This window comes from Pelophylax lessonae, assembly GCF_965119305.1.
Source record: "Pelophylax lessonae genome assembly, chromosome: 7".
Classification (NCBI taxonomy): Eukaryota; Metazoa; Chordata; class Amphibia; order Anura; family Ranidae; genus Pelophylax; species Pelophylax lessonae.
Window position 1 is genome coordinate 301,272,697 of NC_138774.1, and position 12,564 is coordinate 301,285,260.

Below are 12,564 nucleotides of genomic sequence, written 5' to 3' on the forward strand. Positions count from 1 at the left end.
GGATGGAGGGACCATTCCCCCTGATCCAGAGTCTGACGGCTGAGATAATCTGCCTGCCAATTCTCCACCCCCGGAATGAACACCGCAGAGATCGCTGGAACAAATCGTTCCGCCCAGCGAAGAATGCAAGCCACTTCTTTGGCCGCTCGGACACTCTTGGTGCCCCCCTGGTGATTGACATAAGCCACGGCCGTGGCATTGTCCGACTGGATCCGAACCGAGCTGCCCTGGAGCTGCTCGGTCCAGTGAATCAGACAAAGTCTGATCGCTCTCAGTTCCAATACATTTATCGGTAACCTGGATTCTTCCGGGGACCAAAGTCCCTGGGCAGATAACTGACCAAGAATTCCTCCCCATCCGGATAGGCTGGCATCCGTGGTCACTATCGTCCAATATATTGGCAGAAATGACTTTCCCTGGCTGAGCATCGGAGACCGAAGCCACCAGACCAGAGACTCTCTGGTCTGTTTGCTCAATCGGATCTGATTGTCCAGGGATTCCGGATTCCGATTCCATCTGAGAAGAATCTCTTGCTGAAGAATTCGGGTATGGGACTGGGCAAATGGGACTGCTTCGAAGGAAGCCACCATCAACCCCAGAACCCTCATGCAAGTCCGAAGGGAAGACCAGCTGTTGGATAGTAACAACTGGACTGCTGATTGAATCTTTCGGAGTTTCCCTACCGGAAGGAAAACTCTTGTCCTGACTGTGTCTAGAATTAGACCCAGATATTCGAGCCTCTGGGTGGGAACCAGAAATGACTTTTGCTGGTTCACCAGCCACCCGAATTCCTGTAAAGAAATCATAGTAATTTCTATGTTTTGTAGCAAGGTCTGAGGAGACTCTGCATGAAGCAGAAGATCGTCTAGGTAACCAAGAATCGATATGCCTCTTTGGCGCAGTAGTGCCAACATTGGGGCCAACACCTTCGTGAAGACCCGAGGAGCCGTGGCGAGACCGAAAGGTAACGCCACAAACTGATAGTGGTTCTCTTCTACGGAAGAGCGTAGAAACCGTTGATGTCCTGCGAAAATGGGAATGTGAAGATAGGCGTCCTTGATGTCTATGGACGCTAGGACATCCCCTGGATGCAGGAAGGCTGCTACTGTGCGAATGGACTCCATTCTGAATCTTCTTATGTAGACAAAAGAATTGAGTGCCCTCAAGTCCAGAATTGGACGCACTTTGCCCTCTTTCCTGGGTATTGTAAATAGGTTTGAATAAAACCCTTGAAACCGTTCTGTCCAAGGAACGTGGACTACCACTCCTTGTTGTAGTAAATCTGTGACTGCTCTCCGCAGATCTTCTAAACGATCCGGGGATAGTCGAATATTGGAAGGGAAGAATCGCGCCGGTGGGAGAGATCGAAACTCGATCTTGTACCCTGACCTTATGACTTCGCAAACCCACTTGTCCGGGATTCTGGAAAGCCATGGATCCGGGAACCGGCGAAGACGTCCCCCCACCCCAGTTATGGGTGGGGGCGCACCTTCAGGCTTTGGACGATTTATCTTCAGGTCTGGCGGGGGCGGGCTTTTGCTTGCCCGACCAACGACCCCTGGCGCCTCCTGAAGGAGCTTTGGAGGACTTAATTTTTTCACCTGAGGGACGAAAAAACCTCTTGTGAGCAGAAAAAGAAGGCCCTCGTCTTTGACGAGTTCCTTTACCTTTAAAATTTTGCGGTAAAAAGGTGCTCTTTCCACCCGTGAGATCTTTAATGATCTCATCTAAGTTGGCTCCAAATAGACGCTCTCCTAAAAAGGGGAAATTAGCCAATGCTTTTTTGGAACCTTGGTCGGCTAACCAACCTTTTAGCCACAGTGTACGCCTGAGAACCACTGCTGAGACTGATGCTCGCGCCAATAATGAAGTGGCGTCTAACGCCGCATCACACACAAACTGTAACCCCTGTATCATTTGTTCCAACAAATCTGATACCGCCTGAGGGACCTCTTCTAAGTCCCGGCGTAACCACTTGGTCCATTCAGTTACAGCCTGCGAAACCAGACCAATAGCTATTATAGGTCTGAAAGCTGATCCAATCAAGGAAAACATGGTGCGAGACATAGCTTCTATCTTGCGATCCACTGGATCTTTAAAAGACGGAGCGTCTTCTAGAGGAATAACCGTGGCTTTATTCAATCTAGCAATTGGTGAATCCACCACAGGTGGTTGTGTCCATTTCTTAATGAGGGTTTCCTCAAACGGATAACGCCTGTTAATGCGTTTAGAAATAGTAAAAGTGCGTTTTGGCAGACGCCATTCTTCTTCGATTGGATTGCCAAAACATTTGGGCAATGGAAAAACCTTCGCCACTTTGATGCGTTTTTTAGTCCCAAAAGGGATTTCAGTTTCAGCTATTTCCGACGGAATACCCTGTAATCTTAAGGTTTCTTGAACAGATACAATGAGTGCGTTTACCAACGCTTCCTCTCTGGCTATGGCTGATGCCGAAACATCCTCCTCACTGTCTGAAGAGACAGGACCCGAGACACCAATACCAGATGAAGTACCTGCAACTGCAGAAATAGGCTCAGAGTCTGAATCCGAGGTTTCAGATAATAAGGGGTTAGGCGGGGGTCGCTTTCTGACAAGCCACTTCCACCCGGGACACAAAAGTTTCCATAATAGCTGACAATGATTCAACCGTCAGTGGGGTGCTGGAGGATCCTGCAGACCCCTCGAGGGGATCCGGAGGAGATACATGAGTGGCAGGGTCCATGTTAATTCAGGACACCTTTGCCAGAAAAACAAAAAAACTTTTTTTTTTTATGTGTCTCCCCCTAGCGCAATAGTGCCCCTCAGAGTACCTGCTTCTCGATCCCCACAGAGAGAGAGAGGGACCCCCAAGGCTCACCAACCGATGCAGTGAAGTTTCCAACCAACTGCAGTCAGCGTCTGTCTTTTACAGACTGGAAGGAGCTGTTTGCTTTTTCCCGGGTAGAAGGACGTGGCTCCGCCCCCTGTGTACGCCTTCCGGCGTTCCCAGCTCTCCACGAGGTAGCTGGGCTCATGAAACATGGCCGCCCCCATACAAGAGACATAAGACTCGAAAAACATGGCGGCCGGCGTGACCTGAGGACATACATGCACTTGGTCTACGGCAAAATGGCGGCGGACCGCCGAAATCATTTTCCCAGCACATCCACCTGCATCTCTGCTAAGTGGCGATATATGGATCTACAGGAGATACACTACAAATAAGGTAGGATTATACCTCCTATGTCTGCTGTAATGTTACAGTCTGCTGGGTAGAGTGTTAGCTCTCAAACCAAGTCCACTTCCCACAAACACATGCTGTATTACAAGGGGGACTTGTAAGTATCAGATATATACTGACCATATATGGAGGGGCCCATAATACATACTGCCTCATAACGAGGAAAGAAAAAAGGGAACGTTTACTCACCATCCCGTACCGACAGGCACCCTCTCTTCACAATACCCTCTCCACCGGGGTGGGGGGTTGTGGACCACTCCGGACGCCTCGACTCTCTGGTTCCTGGCGTCCAAGCGAGACTTTTAACTCGCAAGGTCAGTCCCTCCACTGGGACTCCGTCGCGGCCGACCCAGCGCGGAGCTCTGGTCTGCACGCGCTCGTAGGCAGAAACCGGGGTGACCACTGGATCTCAACATCCAGCCCGTCGCCCGGCCCCGCATACTTACTTGAATATGTCGCGGCCGACCAAGCGCAATGCAATGGTCTGCGCGCGCTCGTAGGCCGGCTGGGGTGACCACTAGTGTCGCCCAGTCCGGCATTTTTGCTTGAAGAGCTCACAGGAAAACAACACTGGAGAAAACTACCTAAAAAATGTCTTTTTCTAAAGAAAAAAGTCTTGCCAGGACCAAAAGATCCCAGCAAGGAACTTAGGTCCTTACTCCTGACTAGACAGAAAAAAACTGATTCCCTGTAGCAGAGAGAGGGAGGATATACCCTCAGGGACTGCCCCTAAGGTGGAGCCAGAACGTTTTGTCTTTCTGCCTAGTCCTACTCCTGCGGAGACAACATAACCCAGCTCTTGTGAATCAAGAAGACTACGTCTGTCAATGAGCGATAGAGAAAAAAAAAAAAATAAGAAGGGAAAGAAAGAGGTAAGAAAAGGGCAAAAAAAAAGGGGGGGGGAGGAGGTAAAAAAAGATGTAAAAGGGGATAAAAAGGTGAATATATATATGCGCACACACACACATATATATATATATATATATATATATATATATATATACACATATACATACACACGCACACACACACAGAATGAACAATGACACATGAAAAAATCGAAAAGTCCAAAAAAAATTGAAAAAAATGTCAGTTAAACTGGTGAAGAAAGGGGCGGACTTACCGGAAGCGGCATGGTGAAGGGAACAGGCACTTTCTGAGAATATAAGTTCATGGGTATTGGCACAAAGATGGGCACTGGAATGGGCAGAATGATGACCTGCGGCTTCCAATCCTCCTCTATGGAAGAAATGAAACAAACCGATTACCACATCCGACACCTTCATGTGTACAGCAACCATGTGCTGCAAAATGCGTCACACCCCTGTGCTGCAGCTTTAAAGTTAATCACCAGCCCCCCCCCCATCAAAAGCCCCCCTACCAACTTATTTTTCTATTCTGCCCTCCCCTGTTCCATTCGCTCTGTGTTTATATTAGAGAGCAGAGTGCCAGGACCTGAAACTGAGGATGCGTTGCTCCATAGTGCCTGCTCCTACGGAGGTCAGTTGCTGCAAAGCTCATTTACTTGGTAAAATCCGCACATATCTGAACCGCCCAACTTCAGTTCTACTTCCTGTCTCACAGCCCAGTACTGGCACACAGACTTTAGGTGTTTTATGGGGACACACACAGACTATATGTGTTCTATGGGGACACACGCTCATACACTTGCCTGTCTGACAATCTTTACTTCTGGTTTCCACTCGACACGACACCCCGCGATTCTGCATCAGGGGTTTGCACATCACCGCCTTGTTTTTGCGTGGGACGGTGGGGCTGGGTGGGGGAGGAGGAGCGGAGGCTGCCTGCGGTGACTGTGGTTTTGGTGAAGCCTAAAAAAAAAAAAAAATTGTACACATTCCAAACCAAAGCAGATGACAGATGCACACGCACACACACACACTTTGAAACATTTCAATGACTTGAATATTAATTTTTAGTCTTGTGATTGTGTCAGACAATTGCAGTATAAGACAGATTGAGGTACATGACATTAGTAGGTAGTCAGGACATGACGGATATCAGACACACCATTGCTCTGTTTTATGTAAGCAGTGATACTCACCGGGCTGTTCTCGGTTGTTTTCGGCTGTGAATTTGGTGTTGTTTTGGTTCCTACACTTTGACCTGTAAAATGTATATATTGAGGTTAATATATCACTTAGCACCGATCTATGTATACAGTACTGGGGGCAAGTGGGTTGGATCAGCCAACGGTAAGGGGGGCATCCCTCCCCGCCAACAATAAGGGCCTTTATTCCATTTACCACCAATGTAGGAATGTAGAGGGGCATTCTCCCCACCATCAGCCAATATATCGGTCTCACCCACATCTGTAGACATTATACCCGTCCTGCTTGCATACCTTTCTTACTATGAAGCAAACTTTCGGGCCCCTTCTGTGTGTCTAGATTCGGTTGATTTTGTTGATTGTAGAAACGTAACAGACATTGTTGATTGCAGAAATGTTTGATCTCTCCTCTCCAGTGAATGGTCTCCACCAATTTTCCTTGTCGCTTACAGGCGTGACATCTTGCTGCCTGCAGACACACAGAACACGCCATGGTAAGGGTCATTATCAATGGGCTTCTCTCCACACACATCCATGGGAAGCAAAACAGCTCAGAGCAGGTTTGAAGGAGGTCAGCTGCAGGTCCCAGCCTCCCCTATAGACATGGCCTCCCGTCCCAGCCTTTCCTATAGACATGGACCCCCGTCCCAGCCTCTCCTATAGACATGGCCTCCCGTCCCAGCCTTTCCTATAGACATGGACCCCCGTCCCAGCCTCTCCTATAGACATGGCCTCCCGTCCCAGCCTCTCCTATAGACATGGCCTCCCGTCCCAGCCTCTCCTATAGACATGGCCTCCCGTCCCAGCCTCTCCTATAGACATGGCCTCCCGTCCCAGCCTCTCCTATAGACATGGCCTCCCGTCCCAGCCTCTCCTATAGACATGGCCTCCCGTCCCAGCCTCCTCTATAGAAATGGCCTTTCCGTCCCAGCCTCTCCTATAGACATGGCCTCCCGTCCCAGCCTCCTCTATAGAAATGGCCTCCCGTCCCAGCCTCCCCTATAAACATGGCTTCCCGTCCCAGCCTCTCCTATAGACATGGACTCCCGTCCCAGCCTCTCCTATAGACATGGACTCCCGTCCCAGCCTCTCCTATAGACATGGCCTCCCGTCCCAGCCTCTCCTATAGACATGGCCTCCCGTCCCAGCCTCTCCTATAGACATGGCCTCCCGTCCCAGCCTCCCCTATAGACATGGGCCTCCCGTCCCAGCCTTTCCAAGAGAAATAAAGCTTACCTTGAAGTACCACAGCAGATACTTGCTCTTGCATTCCTCACTACAGAAGTCCCATGTGCTGCCGTCCAGCTCCTCGGTGACGGCACGCTGGCAGGTCTGAGAACAATACGTACACGTTATACAGCACAGGCCTAGGTTCTTGGTAAAGTCTTGTTTGTATAGCAGAACACAACCTGTGTAATGAGAGGAAAACAGGATCACTATAGAGGCTGATGGAGATTACACAATCACAATTGCTTTAAACATATGAAATGCTTTAAGACTGCAAAAAGTAGAACTTGGTCACCCCCCTCCACATCAAATTCCTCTTTCTTCCCTCCTCCATTTCTCTTCCTACCCAATCTAACAGTCCCCGTACATAGAGGATGCTGGAAGCTCTCCAGCAATCTCTAGATAGAAGCTGTGAAAACTCCGTATAGAATCAGACTTTCTCCAGCAATCTCTAGATAGAAGCTGTGAAAACTCCATATAGAATCAGACTTTCTCCAGCAATCTCTAGATAGAAGCTGTGAAAACTCCGTATAGAATCAGACTTTCTCCAGCAATCTCTAGATAGAAGCTGTGAAAACGCTGTATAGAATCAGACTTTCTCCAGCAATCTCTAGATAGCAGCTGTGAAAACTCCGTATAGAATCAGACTTTCTCCAGCAATCTCTAGATAGAAGCTGTGAAAACTCCGTATAGAATCAGACTTTCTCCAGCAATCTCTAGATAGAAGCTGTGAAAACGCTGTATAGAATCAGACTTTCTCCAGCAATCTCTAGATAGAAGCTGTGAAAACGCTGTATAGAATCAGACTTTCTCCAGCAATCTCTAGATAGAAGCTGTGAAAACGCTGTATAGAATCAGACTTTCTCCAGCTATCTCTAGATAGCAGCTGTGAAAACTCCGTATAGAATCAGACTTTCTCCAGCTATCTCTAGATAGCAGCTGTGAAAACTCCGTATAGAATCAGACTTTCTCCAGCTATCTCTAGATAGCAGCTGTGAAAACTCTGTATAGAATCAGACTTTAGAAGGTAATGGGAATTTTTATGCAGTTTTGCCTGGATACAATGACATCACCCCTCCTTTCCCAGTCAGTTAGAACTTATATACCCCCCATTGGCTGCAAAAAGGTGGTCTGTGGATTGAGAAATGAAACCAGCCAACGGCAAGATCTCTAAGACTAAGTCCTGTTTGGGAGAAATGCATCAGAGAGAGTAGGGAGGGGGGGGGGGGGGGCTCTGGGCGGATCTTCTGTATTCTTTACCCAGAATGATGAAGTTTTATTAGTGTAGAAGTCATCTGAGTTACGGAGCCCCCAGACCAGGTACAGTAGCTTTGTGTGGAGGAGCAACACAGGACAGCCAATGAGCTGCAGATTACAAACTGTGCGCAGAAACAACGCTCTGCTAGGAGGGACATTCCCGGCCCCCGAGTGTAAACCAACCCGTAGGACATTGCCTGCCAACCAGCTGAGTGTAAACAAACCCCGCAGGACACTGCCTGCCCACCAGCTGAGTGTAAACAAACCCCGCAGGACATTGCCTGCCCACCAGCTGAGTGTAAACAAACCCCGCAGGACATTGCCTGCCCACCAGCTGAGTGTAAAAAAACCCTGTAGGACATTGCCTGCCCACCAGCTGAGTGTAAACAAACCCCGCAGGACATTGCCTGCCCACCAGCTGAGTGTAAAAAAACCCTGTAGGACATTGCCTGCCCACCAGCTGAGTGTAAAAAAACCCTGTAGGACATTGTCTGCTCACCAGCTGAGTGTAAACAAACCCCGCAGGACATTGCCTGCCCACCAGCTGAGTGTAAAAAAACCCTGTAGGACATTGCCTGCCCACCAGCTGAGTGTAAAAAAACCCTGTAGGACATTGTCTGCTCACCAGCTGAGTGTAAACAAACCCAGTAGGACATTGCCTGCCAACCAGCTGAGTGTAAACAAACCCAGTAGGACATTGCCTGCCAACCAGCTGAGTGTAAACAAATCCCCCAGGACATTGCCTGCCCACCAGCTGAGTGTAAAACATACAGTGATGGGACCCCCCTAGGTAGGACATCACCTACCAGCCAGCTGAGTGCAAACATACATGTGGTGATGGGACCCCCTAGGTAGGACATTGCCTGTCCGTCAGATGAATGTAAACATGCATGCAGTGATTGGACCCCCTAGGTAGGACATCACCTGTCCGCCAACTAAGTATAAGCATAAATGCAGTGAAGCAACCAGCAAGGTAGAACCATTGCCTCTCTGCCAGATGAGTGTAAAAACACATGCAGTGATGGGACCCCCTAGGTGGAACATTGCCTACCTACCAGCTGAGTGTAAGCAAACCCCTTGGTAGGATATCACCTGTCCACCACCTGAGTGTAAACATGCATGCAGTGATGTAACCCCCCAGGTAGGACCCTTGCCTGTCTGCCAGATGAATGTAAATAAACATTTAGTGATGGGACCCCCAGGTAGGACCCTCGCCTCTCCATCAGGTGAGTGTAAACAAACATGTGGTGATGGGACCCCCTCCCAGGTAGGACATTGCCTGCCCACCAGCTGAGTGTAAACCAACCCGTAGGACATCGGCTGCCCGCCTGCTGGATGTAAACAAACAATGATTGGACCCTAGAAGAGAAGTTCCTTTCTGGACACCTGGAGGAGCCCTGAATTTAGTAATAAATGGAGATCTGCTTTTCGGAGGGCGTTACCTTCACTGCAGAAGTTCTTCTCTACTCCAGAAAAGCGGATCTTTTCATGAAGAAGTTTCTCCTGTTTGCAGTATTCACACTGAGACACGACCCCATGGAGGCGCTTGTAATCATCACAGCAATCCTTACAACAGAACTGGTAGACGTGGTCCTGGAAGCGGAGAGGAGACAATTCTCATACAGCTCATCGCCAGCATCCCCCCCCACCGTACCCCAACATTCCTGGAAGTAGATTACCTGCCAATCCAAGATCTCCGGCTTTCCGGTAAACATATTGTGGCAGTAGTGACAGTTCAGATGGATTCCGCCCTCCGGACTGGTGCGCTGGGGGAGGAAGACAGACACAAATAACACACAGAACACTCTATATCAATGGCGGTCAGGTATGACACCTCCATCACTTCTGTATTCTAAAGCCCCTTCTATACAGATTGGGGGGGGGGGGGGGGGGCTCCGGTTTACAAGAAATAACGAGAGTAACTTCTGAAGTTCCAGGTAAGAACTTGTGTTCTGCGGCCGGATACATTCATGAGATATCATGGAGGTGATTTATCAATTCTGTCACACAGCCAGGAGCAGATAAGACCAGGGCTTCGCAAATTTGCTTAGAATCTAGGAGCCAGCAAAAAAAAGTTAGGAGCCAGGTTTTTAAATCTGCTGCCCAGCGCCCAGAACTGCGTGTCCGAGGCGTCAGGCAATAAGAATAAGACCGGTGTCTGCTACGTCCGCTCCTGCCCCGGGTCACTGGAAGACCGGTGTCTCCAACATCAGCTCCTGTCCCGGGTCACTGGAAGACCGGTGTCTCCAACATCAGCTCCCGTCCCGGGTCACTGGAAGACTGGTGTCTCCAACATCAGCTCCCGTCCAGGGTCACTGGAAGACCGGTGTCTCCAACATCAGCTCCCGCCCTGGGTCACTGGAAGACCGCTGTCTGCTACGTCCGCTCCCGCCCTGGGTCACTGGAAGACCGCTGTCTGCTACGTCCGCTCCCGCCCCGGGTCACTGGAAGACCGGTGTTTGCTACGTCCGCTCCCGCCCCGGGCCACTGGAAGACCGGTGTCTGCTACGTCTGCTCCCGCCCCGGGTCACTGGAAGACCGGTGTTTGCTACGTCCGCTCCCGCCCCGGGTGACTGGAAGACCGGTGTTTGCTATGTCCGCTCCCGCCCCGGGTCACTGGAAGACCGGTGTCTCCAATGTCCGCTCCCGCCCCGGGTCACTGGAAGATCGGTGTCTGCAACGTCCACCCCCCAGAGTGGTGAAAAAGCCGCACCCCATGAGCTCCTGTCCCGGGTCACTGGAAGACCGGTGTCTCCAACATCAGCTCCCGTCCCGGGTCACTGGAAGACCGGTGTCTCCAACATCAGCTCCCGTCCCGGGTCACTGGAAGACTGGTGTTTGCTACCTCCGCTCCCGCCCCGGGCCACTGGAAGACTGGTGTTTGCTACGTCTGCTCCCGCCCCGGGTCACTGGAAGACCGATGTTTGCTACGTCTGCTCCCGCCCCGGGCCACTGGAAGACCGGTGTCTGCTACGTCCACTCCCGCCCGGGTCACTGGAAGACCGGTGTTTGCTACGTCCGCTCCCGCTTTCCGGGTGACTGGAAGACCGGTGTTTGCTATGTCCGCTTCTGCCCCGGGTCACTGGAAGACCGGTGTCTCCAATGTCCGCTCCCGCGTCACTGGAAGATCGGTGTCTGCAACGTCCACCCCCCAGAGTGGTGAAAAAGCCGCCCCCCCCCCCCCCCCAGAGTGGTGAAAAAGCCGCCCCCCCAGAGTGGTGAAAATTGGTCTCAGCTGGCCGCTCTGGACAGCAGGAAGGCACAAATACAAAGAAAGTCAGTGGCACAGCCATGGATAATGAGATTTGAGTAAAATCCTGCCACTAATTTATGTGATAATTGTCCCCCAGAGTAGTACCGGATCCTAAAGCCCCCCATATACAGGGGCCGTGTGTACTGCAGTCTGATATAAGCTGGCTGCTTGGCGGGTTTCTGTTGAAAGCTCATGACCGGAAATGGTCTGGCTATCGGAGCTCTCAGCCAATGGTTAAAAGCGCGGACCGGAGTATTCTGGTGGGTAGGGGGGTAGTCGTCATCAGATTGTTAGTACAGCGGCCCTGACCGGAATGTTCTGGTGGGCAGGGGGGTAGTCGTCATCAGATTGTTAGTATAGCGGCCCTGACCGGAGTATTCTGGTGGGTAGGGGGGTAGTCGTCATCAGATTGTTAGTATAGCGGCCCTGACCGGAGTGTTCTGGTGGGTAGGGGGGTAGTCGTCATCAGATTGTTAGTATAGCGGCCCTGACCGGAATGTTCTGGTGGGCAGGGGGGTAGTCGTCATCAGATTGTTAGTACAGCGGCCCTGACCGGAGTGTTCTGGTGGGCAGGGGGGTAGTCGTCATCAGATTGTTAGTACAGCGGCCCTGACCGGAATGTTCTGGTGGGCAGGGGGGTAGTCGTCATCAGATTGTTAGTACAGCGGCCCTGACCGGAGCGTTATGGTGGGCAGGGGGGTAGTCGTCATCAGATTGTTAGTACAACGGCCCTGACCGGAGCGTTATGGTGGGCAGGGGGGTAGTCGTCATCAGATTGTTAGTACAGCAGCCCTGACTGGAGTGTTCTGGTGGGCAGTGGGGTGGTCCTCGTTAGATTGTTGTTACAGCGGCCAGGACTGGGGTGTTCTGATGGACAGGGGGGTAGTGGGGTGGTCGTCATCAGATTGTTAGTACAGCGGCCCTGACCGGAGCGGTCAGTTTTTTTTTTTCGATCAGCCCGCTGGGTTAAATGAAAGAAGAACTAGTAGTGTGCACGAGGCTTGGGGTTCAAATACAAATAAAAATCAGACTACAGAATACTTGCAGACAGTAGAACATTTATAGGAGGAGTCATGACTCTGCAAGAAGAGAAAACGCCTGGAGGTGCAGGAAGTCCAAGATCTGCTCATTCCTCTCATACAATAAAAGCAGGAGGACCCTCCTCCATACAACTCACCTGGAACTTGGTCCAGCAGCTGGGACTGCAGAACTGGTAGACGACGCGCTCCGTCTTATTATAATAAGCAGGTTCAGACAGACTGCGCCGACATAGGCTGCAGGGACGTGTGGGGCCTGCCGGGAGGAAAATACAGAATATTAGGGTGCAAGTCATAGTGTTTAGTGAAGCTCAGTGCTGCTTGCCGGGTGCCAATCATTGGTCGAGACTCAGTGATTGGCATGTGCTGTGATGACGCACCCCCTACCTAGAAATACACACACGTGACTCTGTGCAGCCAGCCGCACTGTCGCAGTAGATGTACAATGCGCTGTTGGCATGTGCTTATAGGTGGGACCACGTCCTCTAAAACACGATAT

General features: G+C 50.7%; 1 protein-coding gene across 1 annotated transcript in view; it reads right to left on the reverse strand.

Moving 5' to 3' along the window:
- ZMYM3 (zinc finger MYM-type containing 3) overlaps positions 1 to 12,564 on the reverse strand; it is a 106,410-nt gene that overhangs the window by 63,906 nt on the left and 29,940 nt on the right. Inside the window, exons 8-15 of the mRNA XM_082263468.1 lie at positions 12,206 to 12,321; positions 9,455 to 9,541; positions 9,218 to 9,368; positions 6,528 to 6,700; positions 5,586 to 5,760; positions 5,286 to 5,347; positions 4,893 to 5,052; positions 4,344 to 4,459 (exon numbers count right to left, since the gene is read on the reverse strand). Coding sequence (XP_082119594.1) covers positions 4,344 to 4,459; positions 4,893 to 5,052; positions 5,286 to 5,347; positions 5,586 to 5,760; positions 6,528 to 6,700; positions 9,218 to 9,368; positions 9,455 to 9,541; positions 12,206 to 12,321 — 1,040 coding nt within the window. The remainder of the gene's footprint in view (positions 1 to 4,343; positions 4,460 to 4,892; positions 5,053 to 5,285; positions 5,348 to 5,585; positions 5,761 to 6,527; positions 6,701 to 9,217; positions 9,369 to 9,454; positions 9,542 to 12,205; positions 12,322 to 12,564) is intronic.